Source organism: Hypanus sabinus, chromosome 5 (assembly GCF_030144855.1).
Source record: "Hypanus sabinus isolate sHypSab1 chromosome 5, sHypSab1.hap1, whole genome shotgun sequence".
Lineage (NCBI taxonomy): Eukaryota > Metazoa > Chordata > Chondrichthyes > Myliobatiformes > Dasyatidae > Hypanus > Hypanus sabinus.
Window position 1 is genome coordinate 33,305,883 of NC_082710.1, and position 15,238 is coordinate 33,321,120.

Here is a 15,238-nt window from a genome sequence, read left to right on the forward strand (position 1 = left end):
ATGAGCAACTCTCTCCAAATCTCCAATCTGCCTTTGTTCTCAAGATCCCTGGAACATTCTGTCACTTCCCAGAGTAGTGCCAATCGTACCCAAACAACCCTTGCAAAGTCATTTCAGATTCCACTCACAGTACCAAATCAACTTTTAATGTCACAAGGCCATCCTAAATGTCCTTTATAATAAATACCCTTCTCTTTAATCACCACTGCCTTCTCCAGCACCATACTGTCTGCTTTAATTCTCTTATATTTCCAGGAATAGTACTGAGATCATAATTTTGTCCATGCCTGAACAAGACCAACAATGAGTCCAGATTAAGCAAAACTGGGTTTTAGAATCTTTATCCTTTTCCATCTCGCTAAGTTTCAATGAGGAGTGAAGCACACCACTGATATATCCACCCTCAACCAATTATAGTCTCGTAAGCAATCATATGTGAACTTAACTACTCTACCACTACTGCCAATTATATTCATCAAATATTCCCTCCAAAAACCTCTCGACCCATCAATATGCTTTAACTGCATCTCATAAAGGTCTCAGACCAGGGTTACAATCGGATGGTACTATTATCTATTAATGTTGAATGTCAAATTTTGTTTAACCCCCCCCCCACCCCCGCAGTGCTTTGGGATATAGTGATACAGTACATAAACACCTGTTGTGAACACTGGTTCTCCCTTATCTACAGCGTGGTTGCTTTTCGAATGTATAATGCCACGTAGCACTGCATACAGGAAATCGTGACTGATTCAAATTAGGAAGCATTGCTTTTGTGAGGGTGTGGATGGCGACAAGATTTCGAGAGAGGCTGCGGGGAAGACAGTGAGAAAAGAAGCAAAAATACAACTTAATAGGAAAGAGTAGGTTATGAACCTACTCGACTTTGGAGCAGTGAAAAATGTTGGAGGGGGATTGGGGAATGACGTCAGATAAACTACTCAAAATAAAAAGCAAATTAGATTTTGATTCCAGCTGGAAACAGGAAGAGAGGAGATATGCAATCAAATGAATCACTTTTGACCAGAAATGACTAAGACATCTATGCAATTTGGTATAGGAAATTTGACAATATATCAATAGAGGCAGTAACTATGACATTGTGGACTTCCTTCGAATCGGCAATGCGTCCATGACACATACTGCACAGACTTTCCTTTGGGTTGTAGCATTTCAAGTCAAGTCATGTAACTTTTATTGTCATTTCGACCATAACTGCTGGTACAGTACATAGGAAAAACAAGACGTTTTTCAGGACCATGGTGTTACATGACACAGTTCAAAAACTAGACTGAATTACGTAAAGAACAACACAGTGAGAGAAAAAAAAAACAACTACACTAGGCTACAGACCTACCCAGGACTGCATAAAGTGCAAAAAAACAGTGCAGGCATTACAATAAATAATAAACAAGACAATAGGGCAGTAAGGTGTCAGTCCAGGCTCTGGGTATTGAGGAGTCTGATAGCTTGGGGGAAGAAACTGCTAAGTAGTCTGGTCGTGAGAGCCCAAATGCTTTGGAGCCTTTTCCCAGATAGCAGGAGGGAGAAGAGATTGTATGAGGGGTGTGTGGGGTCCTTCATAATGCTGTTTGCTTTGCGGATGCAGTGTATAGTGTAAATGTCCGTAATGGCGGGAAGAGAGACCCCGATGATCTTCTCAGCTGACCTCATTATCTGCTGCAGGGCTTGTGATCTGAGATGGTGCAATTTCCGAACCAGGCAATGATGCAGCTGCTCAGGATGCTCTCAATACAACCCTTGTAGAATGTGATGAGGATGGGGGGGGGGGGGGTGGGGGGGTGGAGGGAGATGGACTTTCCTCAGCCTTCGCAGAAAGTAGAGATGTTGCTGGGCTTCCTTTGCTATGGAGCTGGTGTTGAAGGACCAGGTGAGACTCCCCGCCAGGTGAACACCAATACATTTTTCCCCACAATACCTTAGGTTCTGGTTAATTGGGCCAACAATTCACCGAGATGTATTTGGGACAACTCTTAAAAGAACAAAAACTAATTGAGAAAATAGCCAGATTCCTTTCATTTACTTGGGACATTAGGGCAGGACACTGTTGCCGAATGATTTCTAACTAGCATCAGTCACATTAGACACAACACCATGCTTCGAGAGATCAGTTTTCAAATAGCATCAGTTGCTTGTGTTTGTGTTCAAGAAGCAGTGATTTTTGTCACTGATAGTTGGTGAGAGATAAGCAGTAAGGCAATTCAGAAATGTTTTGCTCACCATGGTTTCAAGCTTTCGGACTTGGAGATGCCAGAAACAGCCGAGAGCGAAAATGAAACAATTTCACTACTTCAGCAAGTTACAAACTATGAAGAATTTGAAGGTGTCGACAACCATCTTAAACATTACAATGAAAATTCAATTCAGGAAGACACAATTGTTGAAGGCATTACATGAAGGTAGCCAATTATTTGCATTTGGTGACTGCACTTTTCATTTACAGTCAAAAGTGCATGATGCAGATGAATTCCTCTGTCGATAAGTATGAGGATCTAATACACAGTTTTATAGCAGCATTAGTATTGGTAGTGTTCTGATTTTTTCTGTATTTCATTTAAATACATGATTTCTTACTTAGTTTGTCTTTTTTTAAACCTTTTTAACTAGTTCCAAGAAACCGGCTAATTGAGGCAGTTGCTTATTTGGGCCAAAACATACTGGTTCCGATGTGTTCCAATTAACTGAATCCACAGTAATGTTTGCATTTTACATTCAAAAGATGCATATTTTGATCCATTTATTATACCCATATTATTATTCTTTTAAGAAACTTTGTCAAATCAACTGCTTTGGAAATTTTACCCATCAAATCAATCCCAGTTGTTAGCCTTCCCCTATCTGATTTCTGTTGGTTACCTTTACTCCTTCTCACTCTTGTCCTACTTCATATCTAACTATCTATGTCAGGACCTTAATGTCCTTTCCCACCTTGGTTAAACTGCCAGCCACTTTAAAGGCATTTCTAAATGGAGGAGGAGACAACCTTTTCTAACTTAACATAAGTTTGGAGCAAAATGATTATTTGCACCCTGCATCTACAAACATCCAGGGTACCCATGAGAGATCAAGAGATGTATTTAAGAATACTGTTTTCTTTAGGTACTTTTACTCTGCTGTGTCAAACACTATTCACATTGAAAACAACCCAGTACATTTCAAGAGAATGAACTTTAGAGTTGGCACATAGTTAGTATTCACACTTCACTTACCCAATGTCAGCACCGCCGCAGGTTAGGGAACAAATAGCTCCAGGTAATTTATTATCTTCTAAAACTTGTTCAATAATTCTAAAAAAAAAGAAAGAGCATCTTGGAAATGAAGTCTAATTTTAATATGAGGTAGTGTAAAATAATTAAAGCATGCACAGTATACCATTCAGTGTTGCTGCCTCATAGTTCTAGCAGGTTAGGTATGATCCCAATGTCAAGCACTGTGTTTGTGCAGTTTGTATGTTCTCCAAGTGAGGAGTTCCCCTGGATGCTCCAGCACCCTCCCCCAGCTCTAACACATGGTGGCAAGTTCAGTCTTAGAGCTACAGGGAAATAACAGGGCAACGGAGACAGATGATTGTTCTGTTGGGAGCTAGCACGGGACCGTGCAGTATATTAAGTTCACAAAAAGATTATTTTACTTAAAATGTGATTTTTTCTGAAGCTTTGCAAAATTGATAGAAACAAGCCACATAAGGAACTCACAGTGCACTGTAATGACAAAATAGAAAGACACTTGATTTAAAAAATTAACCTTAGAAAATTCAATCAAGTTCATATAACTTTGGATCACAACACTGCTAACTGCAAGACGCTAACGGAGCTATCTGAGGTCAGAGTTTGGACTTTAAAATGGGAATTTGAGCAGAACGGGTACTCACTGATCCACAAAACTTCATTAAAACTAACCTGAAAACATAGGTTAAGCTTAATATTTAAACCTCAATAAATTAGACCTTCGGACACAACTGATCAATATGTTTAAACCAGTTTTGTTTAAAAAGGTGAGAAGTTACAGATCAGACCCACTGAATTCCTCCTGTGTTCTGTTTATATTTAATTTTAACAAAGAATAAAATATGCATGAAGATCACATTACACATTAAACTATTTTAGAACACAGAACTTATACTACAGGAAGAAGAGCAAAACAATGTCTGTATAAAATACTTACTTTGTTACAGCTACACTCGTGAGTGGTGTGGTCGGAGCTCCTTTCCTACAACGTAAAATAAATGTATAAAAATTCTTAATGCACTTATACTGCCAAGAAAAAGCCATTGGGGTAAAAACATGGTTAAGGGTGGAAAATTACATCATTGTGATGAGGAGTGTTTGATGGCTCTGGGCCTGTAGTTGCTACAGTTTAGAAGAATGAGGGTCGATCTCACTGAAACCTATCGAATATTGAAAGACCTAGACAGAGTGGATATAGAGAGCATGTTTCTTACACTGGGAAGTCTAGGGCCGAGAGGGCACAGCCTCAGAATTTAAGGACATCCCTTTAGAAGACAAACGAGGAGGAATATCTTTTGAATCTGCGGAATTCAATACCACAGGCAGCTGTGGAGGCCGAGTCATTATATATATTAAAAGCAGAAGCTGATAGGTTCTTGAATAGTCACAGCGTCAACGGTTATGGGGAGAAGGCAGGAAAATGAAGTTGAGAGGGATAATATATCACCCATGATGGAATTGCAGAGGAGACCTGATGGGCCGAATGGCCCAATTCTGCTCCTATGTCTATGGTTTTATAGATCCACTCTAAATCTATTATCCTTAATCTATGTCCTCCAGCTTTATCTACCACTGGTTCGGGGAACAGTTTTCTGTAGTCTCTCCTACACACCTCAATTTTACATACCCTCAATTATGCCTCCTACATTTCAGGGAAAACAGGCACTATTTCTCCTCATAAGTGAAACACTGTGCTCTGAGCAACATCCTGGTGAATCTCCTCTGCGATCTCTCCAGTGGCATTTAATGTTTCCTACCAGAACTGCAAGCAGTACACCAGCTGAGGTCTGACTAAATTTTTATTAAGTGTCAGCATAACCTCCCTGCTCTTGTATTCAAAGCCAGGACTAATGACGACAATATCCAATATAACTTGAATAACTGTGGCATTTAACTGTGCTGTCACCTTGAAGAATACACGGACATACATCAGGTTCCACATGTTCTCAATACTCCGTAGGGCCATTGTGTATATCGTGGCCTCATCAGTACTCTGGAGGAGCAACACCTCGCATTTATCAAGATTAAAGTGAATCTGGCATTTCGCAGACTATTTTATCAGCACATTGATTTTCACTCTTGTTATCCGAGATTACCTTCTGCATGATTAACAACTCCACCAGCAAATATGTTGATCATGCCTCCTACATCCATATCCAATTAATTAATGTATAATGCAAACAGCAAGGGACTGAGCACATAGTGTTTGTGGAATGTCACAGGTCACAGGCATCCACTATAAAAGCAACCGTCTCCATCATCCTCGGTTTATTGCCAAACCAATTTTAGATTCACAGGACAGCACAGCACAGTATAAGTTCTTCGGCCCACAAGGTTGTGCCGACCTTTTAACTTACTCCAAAATCAATCTAACCCTTCCCTCCCACACAGCCCTCCATCTTACTTTACCAACATGCCCTGCATCTAATAAGCCCTAACATTTTGAACCAGTTTCCCATGCAGAAATGATCAAAGGCCTTACTGAAACTACATCTATTGCAGGGAATCTTTCAATGCACTTCACTACCTTTTCAAAAGAATCCAGTCAGATTGGTCAGACAGAATCGATCCTTGACTAGATGTTTGTCATCTCCGATTAGTCCCTGCCCTCCCCAGTTATCATTAATCCTTTTCTCCCCAGTAGTTTCTCTGTTACTGTTGCCAGGCTCACAGGCTTTTCGCTGATGCCTCTTGAAAAGAGGGACCATATTTGCTGTCTTTCTGTTTTCCCAGTACCTCACTAGCAAAGATCTAAACAAATCTGACAGAGCCTCAACAGGTTCTTCCCTCATCTCCCATATTAGCCTGGGATAATTCTCATCCAGTCCTGGTACTTATCCAGTTTTAAACCCACAATGACATGGGAGTACCTCCTCTTTATTCATGGAGGTTTGTGCTAGAATTTGCCTTCCCCTTCACCAAAATCTCCATCTATGGTCTGTTTTCTTTGTGAATACCAATAAAGCATTCATTTCGAACCTCACCTATACCTCTGGATCCACACACAGGTTGCCCCCAATGGACTCTACTCCTGATTATTCTTCGGCCCTCAATGTTCTTATAAATCATCTTCTGAATTTTCTTAATCCAGCACTTGCGATATTTTGTGATCTCCCTTTGCCTTTCTAATCAACTTTCTAGATGTATTCCAACACTTGATACTCTACATAGGTCAAATCTACACAACTGAGCAGCTTTCTCTTTACAAAGCTAATCAATTCCAAAATCAGGAAATGACTGATGTCAAGAGTTTACTGCTCAACCTAACCTTAATTGCAGATCAACACAACAAACCTCCAACCCATCTTGTTTTTATTTGTGTTGCACAACACAACACACGCAGAATTTTAACTCCCAGAAGAAACTGAATACAGATTTTGCTGAATGACTTTACACCCCTTTGACAGTTCTATATACTTGAAGTTTCCAGTATCCACCCACTACTAGGAAATCGTATTGTAAGAAAAAAACGTTATTCCGGCCCTCAAGTGAGCACTCTTTCAAATAAAATAAAAATACCAAGCTAATTTTGTACCCAGACCTGATTTTGCACCAAAATCTGTAAACTAGCTGTATAAAATTATTGTGTTTCTATTACTTTATCTCAGTATTTTATTCTCATTGTTGTGTCACTGTTAGCAGGATTAAAATAAAGGAGAACAGCTAGAGTTAAGAGAGTGAACAGATCGCGCCGTAGTGCTAGAGGAATCAACATCAAAGTCTGACAAGGAAGACACTTCATCATACTACAAGAGACAGGGATAAGACAAAAGCTAAATATTTTAATTGCAAAATGGTGGTGCAAACAGGAGCAAGTGAAAAAAATGGTCCCTAGTTTAAATGTAGAACTCAAAATATGATAAGATATCCACATTGCATAATCACAGCTACAGTAACTATGCAAACTGAGAGATTCAAGTTAATAACTGAATATTGTAAGGTTGGTCATTTAAGGCTAACAAAACATTGGCCATTACACAATCGGTCGTTCTGACAGTTAGAGCCAAGTAGTAAATGTCTGTTGTCAGATCTGAGAATAAATAGTTATTTGTAGATTAGTATCAGGAAACAATTATGGAATTGTTCACGTGCAATTCCAGTCATAGAACAACAGGGCTCAATCTTAATTTTCCTCTCAAGCAATGCAGTAAACCACTACATTATAAAATTATATAAGTGTGTAACAACAAAGAGAAAACAACCCACGGAGGATTTTTAAAAAGCACATCAGATCTTTTATAACAGAGCCCCAAATTACAAAAAATGACAGCCAAATTTATCCTGGAACCTCTTTTCCCTTTTGTTTTGCTAAAAATTGAGCAGTACCTAATTCTGCATATGAAATGGATTCCAAGAACATTATTTTTAATGAGGTATACTGTACTGAAGAATACATTTTCCCCAATCCTTCCAAAGTATCATCAAGACTTCAGTCTCACCCCTTCATCGGCTATCAAGTATTTCCAATTCCGTTCTACAGTTAAGCACATAAATAGCTTTATCAAATCTTATCTCACCCTATCTGATCAATAGACCAGGCATTAACATGGAATCCATTTTATTAAGACACTGCACTCCACAGAATTTTTTAGCCTGAAAAAGTGGAGAGGGGGAGAGGAAAGTAATCAGCCAATAAGCCCATCTCTCGGAAAAGTCAAGAACAACCCCATCCTCTTGAATGTTCATAAACTACGTAAACTACGTAAGACGGTCATAAAAAATGTTAGTGTTTAGTTAAAATGCATCAAGAAAGAAGCACGATGAATGCAGCTCAAGATGATCACTGTCAACATAACTTACCATAAGCAACAGTTTCCACAGACAAGTGCAATAGCGTTATTCCAGCCATAAACTGCCACTGGAAAGTTAAATGCAGTGATGATTCCTACTAGACCAAGTGGATTCCATTGTTCAATGAGAGCATGTCCAGGACCTTGAAAAGATTTAATGGAAAAGAAATAAAATATTCCCCATCATGAGTGGAGACAGGTGATGATTGATTCTGTTTCAGTGATTTGGAGTAGCATAGCAGTTAGCACGACACTATTACATCTTGGGGTGTCAGAGTTCAGAGTTCAAATCCACTGCTGTCCATTTATACGTCTTTCCAGTGAGCACACGAGTTTCCCCCTGGTGCACCAGTTTCTTCCCACATTCCCACAAGACTCACTGGTTAATAGGTTAATTGATTATAAACTGTCCTGCAATTAGGCTAGGATTAAATAGGTGGGTTGCTGGGCAGCATGGCTTGTTGGGCCAGAAGGGCTGTATCTCTAACTAAATAAACAGAAGCCTATAGAGGTACAATGTCATTGAAATTTTTTACATAATTTGAAGGAGTGGTGATAGTGGTTTTAGCAGGGGAAAGTCCACTGAAGCTCTAGTGTGTGAATGGGAGAAACCACACAGAAATTCTATCCCTGGTCTGAAATATATTCTAATTCAGTTATTCTAATTTACTGCACCATGAGTTTATCTTCCTTTTAACTTACTAGTTCTATAACACAAACCCCAAATTGAAGACTACTTGTTTAAGAATAGATTAAATCAGGTTGTCCATGAAGAATTAAATCACAGTTAAACAGTCATCTGATTAAGGTACAGGATAAGTGATTGGACAGGCTATGAACTTCCTACAACTCTACCTCTTGCAAGGACTCCAAACTATTCTTTTAGTCCCTTCATTTTATTTGATCCATTGAGACTTTCCACAGAAATGCCTGGTTGACAAAATGCTCGACCCTCCTTCTAAATGGAAGGAGGATAGTGTTCTGCCAGTCCACACCTTACATCTCAGCAGTCTCTGGGTTTAACAGTCCAGTCTTCACAGTTTCTGACAGCTTCGACAACATTCGACCGCATCATTAGGGCACCACGGTAGCGTAGTTGTTAGCGCAATGCTATTACAGATCGGGGCATCAGTCTGGAGCTCAATTCTGCTGTCACGTGTAAGGAGTCTGTACAAACCCCAGCGGAGTGCATGGGTTTTCCCCCAGATGCTCCAGTTCCCTCCCACAGTCCAAAGATAGACCGCGTAGGTTAATTGATCATTGTAAGTTGTCCCGTGATTAGGCTAGGGTTAAAATCAAGTTTGGTGGGGTTGCGTGGCCAATTCTGCTCGGTATTGTTAAATAAAATAAGTAACTAAATAAATCTTCATCTCCCCTCTCAACATTCTGAAAGCTGACTCCCTAGTGTGCCCTTCCACCTCCAGCAGCTACCGACTTCCTTAAGGCACCTTGCTATAGGAGATGCCACACCCGCCTTTTGCTTTTTCACTTCCTATAATTCCATGTCCAAAATAATCTATCCTAGCGAAACAGCAATTCACTTGCGTGCCCATTCTAATGCACTGCCTTCAGTAAACAATGAACAAAGTGAAAAGGTCTGTGATTAGTGTTCTGTAGGGATCTCTACTGGGACCTCTATGGTTGTCTTATATATGCTTCGGATGGGCATGTTTGCAGATGACACAATGATTGCCAGTGTTGTGGATTGTAAGGAGGATTGCCAAAGGTTACAGAAGGATATAAATAAACTGCCTGCGACATGGGCAGAGAAGTGACAGGTGAAGTTTAATACAGGCAATTTTGCAATAGCTCCCTTAAAGTGGCTGTACAGGTTGGGTGGCAAGGCATTAAGTTCAAGAGCTAGGAAGTTGCATTTGAGTTTTATAAAGCTCTGATTACTCCACATATAGGGTATTACATTTAATTCTGGTCAATTCATCATAGGAAGGATGTGAAGACTTTTGAAAGGGTACAGAGTATGTTTAACACATACTCAGCTGTACTATGTGGAGAGTTCGGACTGCTGGGTCTATTTTTCCAGAGCAGTAAAGGCTGAGAGGAGATTTATTTGAGGTTTAAAAAAATTATGCGAAGCAACTGGTACCTTTTTCCCAGGATTGAAATATCTAGTACTAGGGAGCATGAATCTGAGACAAGGAAAGTTTTTGGTTTTACACAGAGGGAGCAGTGGTGGCCCGAAATGCACTGTCAGGGGTTACAGTAGAGACAGACAGCATAGGAGTGTTTAAGAGACTCTTAGATAGTAACATGGATATGCAAAGAAAGGAAGGATATGGTCAATGCACGGGCAAGAGGGATTCGATTAACTAGCACTCACTGGTTCAATTGTTTAGCTGAAGGAACGATTTTGTGCTGTACTGTTCGATATTCTGCATTCAAACACAAATTAGATTATCGTGATGGGAGACTGGAGCTCCATGCTCCCTACCACTTTTTATCCCATACCCATTCTGATATCTGTGGTCTTCTGAACAGTTGTAATGAGTCCCTACTATATGTAAACGAGGAATAATACATCTTCTGTCTGAGCATGTTGTGGCCCTCCAGACTCTACAGCTTCATTAGCTTATCTTTGGTATCATAAATGAGCTTTTGATGCAAGTCAAACTCTATAAAATTGGGTCACTTTTTCTCCTTTCACAGCATGCCATGCCAGGATGTCCTATACTCCTGCATTTCACATTCTTTTGTTTGACTTTCACTCTCTAACTACCTTCATGTCAGAGATACTGCTCCATTTTTTTTTCCCCACTCACTTAACTGCACCATTAACATTTAGATGATCTCAGCAACTTATCCTCATGGCCCATACCCCCACATTTTCTTCAACTTAAAAATAACTCATTTTCAATCTTTTCTGGTTCAAATGAAGGTTCTTCAAATGAAATGTTAACTGCTTCTATTTTTAATCTATTAAGGTACAACTAGAAGACTCGTCCAGCCCTCGATTTAATCCTAGCCCAATCACAGGACAATTTACAATCAGCAATTAACTTACCAACAGGTACATCTCTGGACTGTGGGAGGAACCCATGTGGTCTTGGAGAGAAAGTACAAACTCCTCACAAACAGCAGCATGAATTGAACCCAGGTCGCCTGTACTGTAAAAGTGTTGTGCTAACCACTATGCTACTGTGCCGCCCCACAATACTGTCTGGCACGCTGAATCTTGTCAGCTTTTTATTATGGTTCAGTAAGTTTCTTCACCAGGATGATTGCTTTATATCAAGGCAGCAGCTCAGTAGCTCCTTTTGAAGTCAATTAGAGATGGGTAGTGATGCCTACATCCCCAAACATGAAAACTATAAATAGTTTCCAAATTTAATGTCTATGATAGCAATAGTATGGATAAATTTGTACATTTAAAAGGATTATTACCATTTGGGTGTTTATTAAGACAATTATAAATTGTTACAATTTACAATAATATACCAAAGTTTTAATAAATATAGAATTAATTCATCTAATCAGAAATATTTTGCAGCTGACAATTGCCAATGATCATGTACCACACAGTAAGATAGAAGCAAAAAATAATTTTGCAATTTGTTGCTTATAAACCAAGTTGGATACTTGCTTTTAAACAATTACAAGAAAATGTTGTTGACAACAATCTGATGGTCATTGCAAAGTGAAAAATATTCCCTTGTAAGAAACTAGACTCTTGTCAGACAGCAGAATCCTGGCATCAGTGGTGGAACAGGCATTACCCAAATCTGGATAATTTATTTAGGGTTCTTTCAATTTTTACATCTTAACTGCAGCTTCTGTTCGACAGCATTTAACGGGTGGAAAACAGCAGAGCAATACAATGGGCATTCACAACAACATGAACACATTCAAACATAGGGAGTCACTTACGTTCAGATGGTAGTACAGGTCCTCCAAACATTCGTGATAGTCCAACTGCATAGTCACAAATATCTATATACTCCTGGACTTCTCCTACGCCTTCAACGGAAATTTTCCCCATCTCCAATGAAAGCTAAAAAATTAGAAGGAAATTTAATTATTTGTGGCTGCTATATCAAGCTCTCAATCATGAATGTTGAGATATCTAATCTGAATATTACGCAACAATACATTAACAAAAGTAAAGCAATTCCCTTACTATGTTACAAACCAGCCTCCATAGATACTTCAATTAAATCCTTAAAATCCTTAGGTCTTGTAACTATTGCAAAGCCAATTTTCCTTTTCAATTTTCACACAAGCTTGTATTTCAGTTAGAAATATGCAATTCCAACTTGTTGTCCTAAAAGGCAGAATCCAAACAACACCAACAAAATGCTGGTGGAACACAGCAGGCCAGGCAGCATCTATAAGGAGAAGCATTGTCGATGTTTCAGGCCGAGACCCTTCATCAGGACATCAGGCAGAATCCAAGATGCTTTACCGTCAACGTACTGTTATCAATGTACCACAGCTCTGAGGGGCCGAAGGGGCGGGAGCAGCCCCCTCCTTCCGGAGAATCGTAAGAGCACTATTAATTCGGGTCTCGGACCCAGGCAAATGAGGGACAATGTAATGGTTTTGGCCAGGGCTCTTAGAGACACCTGTGCTGAGGGCATGACCCTGCTATGTAAAAACTGGGTGGAGATTGCATCACCCTACTTTAATGGACATCTACAACTCTGCAAGTCCAGATAAAAGGGGACTGCAGAAGGCGGTACCCCAGAGAGACACACCAGAAGGACACCATCGCTCAACGCTCCCGTGATAGCTGGAAGCCAGTCAAAAGCCACGTGCGCTCCGTAACTTCTCTGCCTGGGGAGCGGGTGGCTGATAATACCGAGAAGGACTTCGAACTAATAACAGGGAAACAACGCTCCCCTGATTCAACGGTGTTGCTTTGTCAAAGACCCGGGCAAGTTTTCCCGTTTTCTCCTCACTCTCTCTGAAACACGTGAAACCCAGCGATTCCTCAAAAAGACTGAAGGCTGCAGACTTCTGAGTGACTTTTATATTCCCAATGGACAATATATTATCCCCTAGACAACAGTCGAGATTATTTCTTAATGAAGATTATTGCTATACCTGCGCTTTAGATTGAGTTTTGCCGATTTATATGTTCTGAATGTTTGGTTTAACCTTAATTTTGTACCCCTTTTATGAATAAAACGTTCGAAAATAGTGCTATCAGACTCCAACGGACCTCTCTATCATTGCTGGTGAGTTATCCAGTTACGGGATACGTAACAGTACTTTCTGAAGTGCAGTCATTGCTTTAATAAAGAAAAGGCGATAGCTTGTTTGCATTAAGCAGATAAACAGTCAGAAACTTTACATTCCTTGGCATTATCATTTCAGAGGATCCGTCTGGGGTCCAGCATGCAAGTGCCATTAGAAAGAAGGCAAGGCAGTGCCTCTATTTTCTTTAAGGTTTGCAAAGATACAGCACGTATTGTAAAACCCTGACAAATTTCTACAGATGTATGATGGAGAGTATAGTGACTGGTTGCATCACAACCTGGTTTCTGTTTCTATTTCAGCTTTCTGGCTTCTGCAGTCTTTTACTTGTTCTCTGCATTCCTTATACTAATTAAAGTGAGCATTTGTTCACCAACAGCAACAACTCTTTATTGGATTCTATACAATTTTAAATTCTTGATTATAATCTGTATTTAGATGATATAGATGGCATATCCCAGAAACTGAACATTTTTTTCCTCTAAGATTCAAATTCTAAACATCTACAATGTCTATAATAATCTTTTGCAGTCTCAATCCTAACTAGCCAACTGCATAAGAATGTATTTTGACTCAAAAGTCTGAACTAGTATATCAGCCACTTACTACTTTGAAAATGATCTATTTCCTATCATAACTTTATCATAGTAATTCATTTCATTCCCCCCCCCCCAAAAAAGCTCTGTCTCGGATAAAGCCATTTTATGTGCATTCTCAGCAGCCAACATGATGCTAACCCGTGCTTCCAACCTTGTATTTACCATTTCACTAACACTGCCTTTCTCTAATTTAGAAGATATCAGTTTTTGTTACCTCAATAATCCACTGAGTTGAACTAAAGGTCCAGATGTTAAGTATACAAATCTCACATTTAAATCCAGTTACAGCAATTAAATAAATGTGGAGCAAAATAACTAGTATTTGTTACAATGGAATTGTTACATTGAGATCTTATCTCCACTTAGATAAATTTGTTGTTACCATAATTAATCTTTAACAGAGAGGAGTAGCTATTTACCTCAACAGTTTATCTATTGAAGGTTGGTGTAACTTGTACAGGAAAAGAAATTAAATGCATCTTTAATAAAGCAACAGCAATTTCTAAGGATCCTCCTCTTTTCTATGACATCAAGGAAACCACTCAGACAAAATTACACAAAGTTATTTACGCTACTGCAGAGGATGATGTTGCTACTATATTCTGACAAGATATCCTCAATGGAAACTTTAACTAGTAACTCATTAACATTCTATGATACTAAAAGACAGATGTGTTTAAATTTGTGTCTTTTGTTTAAAACCTCTTACTCAAATGTAAATATTGGTAAAGCCATTCCAGAAATTCCAATTCTACATTTGTTACTGTTCAGCTTTTGGATTCAGCATTAAACACATAAAAGTGTAACATTTGTAATTTATAACAAAATGTTAAGGTTAAAAAAAACACAAGCACAAGCTTTCATTTTGTTGCTAAACAGTACCTTGCACATGTCGATCTACATTTGCTTAATAAAATAAGAGGTACAGTTACTTCCACTGGCCCCAAAAATTAGTTTTATCCTCATTTTGAAAATACAAAACTACAAGCAGAAATGGCTAACAAACATTTGGCATACGTAAAAAGGCAGTTGATAACAAATAACATTCAGATCATTTCATTATGTTTGGAGTTCTAGATTTCATTCCCTGAGATTTCTCACCTCAGCTTACTGTTGGGAAAGTTGTTAAGTAAAATTCAAAAGAAAACTCTGGATGCTGGGATTGAAAAAAACAAGTTTTTTAAAAAAAGTCCTTAATTGATCACGTCAAACTTTTGGGTCCTTGGAAATTCGACCTTGAATGAACACAGAATAACTAAAGTATGGAAGTGTAATCTAATATTTTTGTATGCTGTACTTGCTTCCCTCTCCTTTATAAAAGTTTTCTTTTCCTCCCTGTAATAAGATGTAAGGAATTTAGGACAATTTTATTGACTTGTCTGCTTTACAT

The 15,238-nt window shown here is 39.0% G+C and overlaps 1 protein-coding gene across 1 annotated transcript in view; it reads right to left on the reverse strand.

Annotated features, from left to right (window-relative positions):
* aldh7a1 (aldehyde dehydrogenase 7 family, member A1) overlaps positions 1–15,238 on the reverse strand; it is a 51,047-nt gene that overhangs the window by 15,869 nt on the left and 19,940 nt on the right. The window contains exons 5-8 of the mRNA XM_059969687.1: positions 11,921–12,044; positions 8,049–8,181; positions 4,186–4,230; positions 3,231–3,308 (exon numbers count right to left, since the gene is read on the reverse strand). Of these exons, the coding sequence (XP_059825670.1) occupies positions 3,231–3,308; positions 4,186–4,230; positions 8,049–8,181; positions 11,921–12,044 (380 nt within the window). The remainder of the gene's footprint in view (positions 1–3,230; positions 3,309–4,185; positions 4,231–8,048; positions 8,182–11,920; positions 12,045–15,238) is intronic.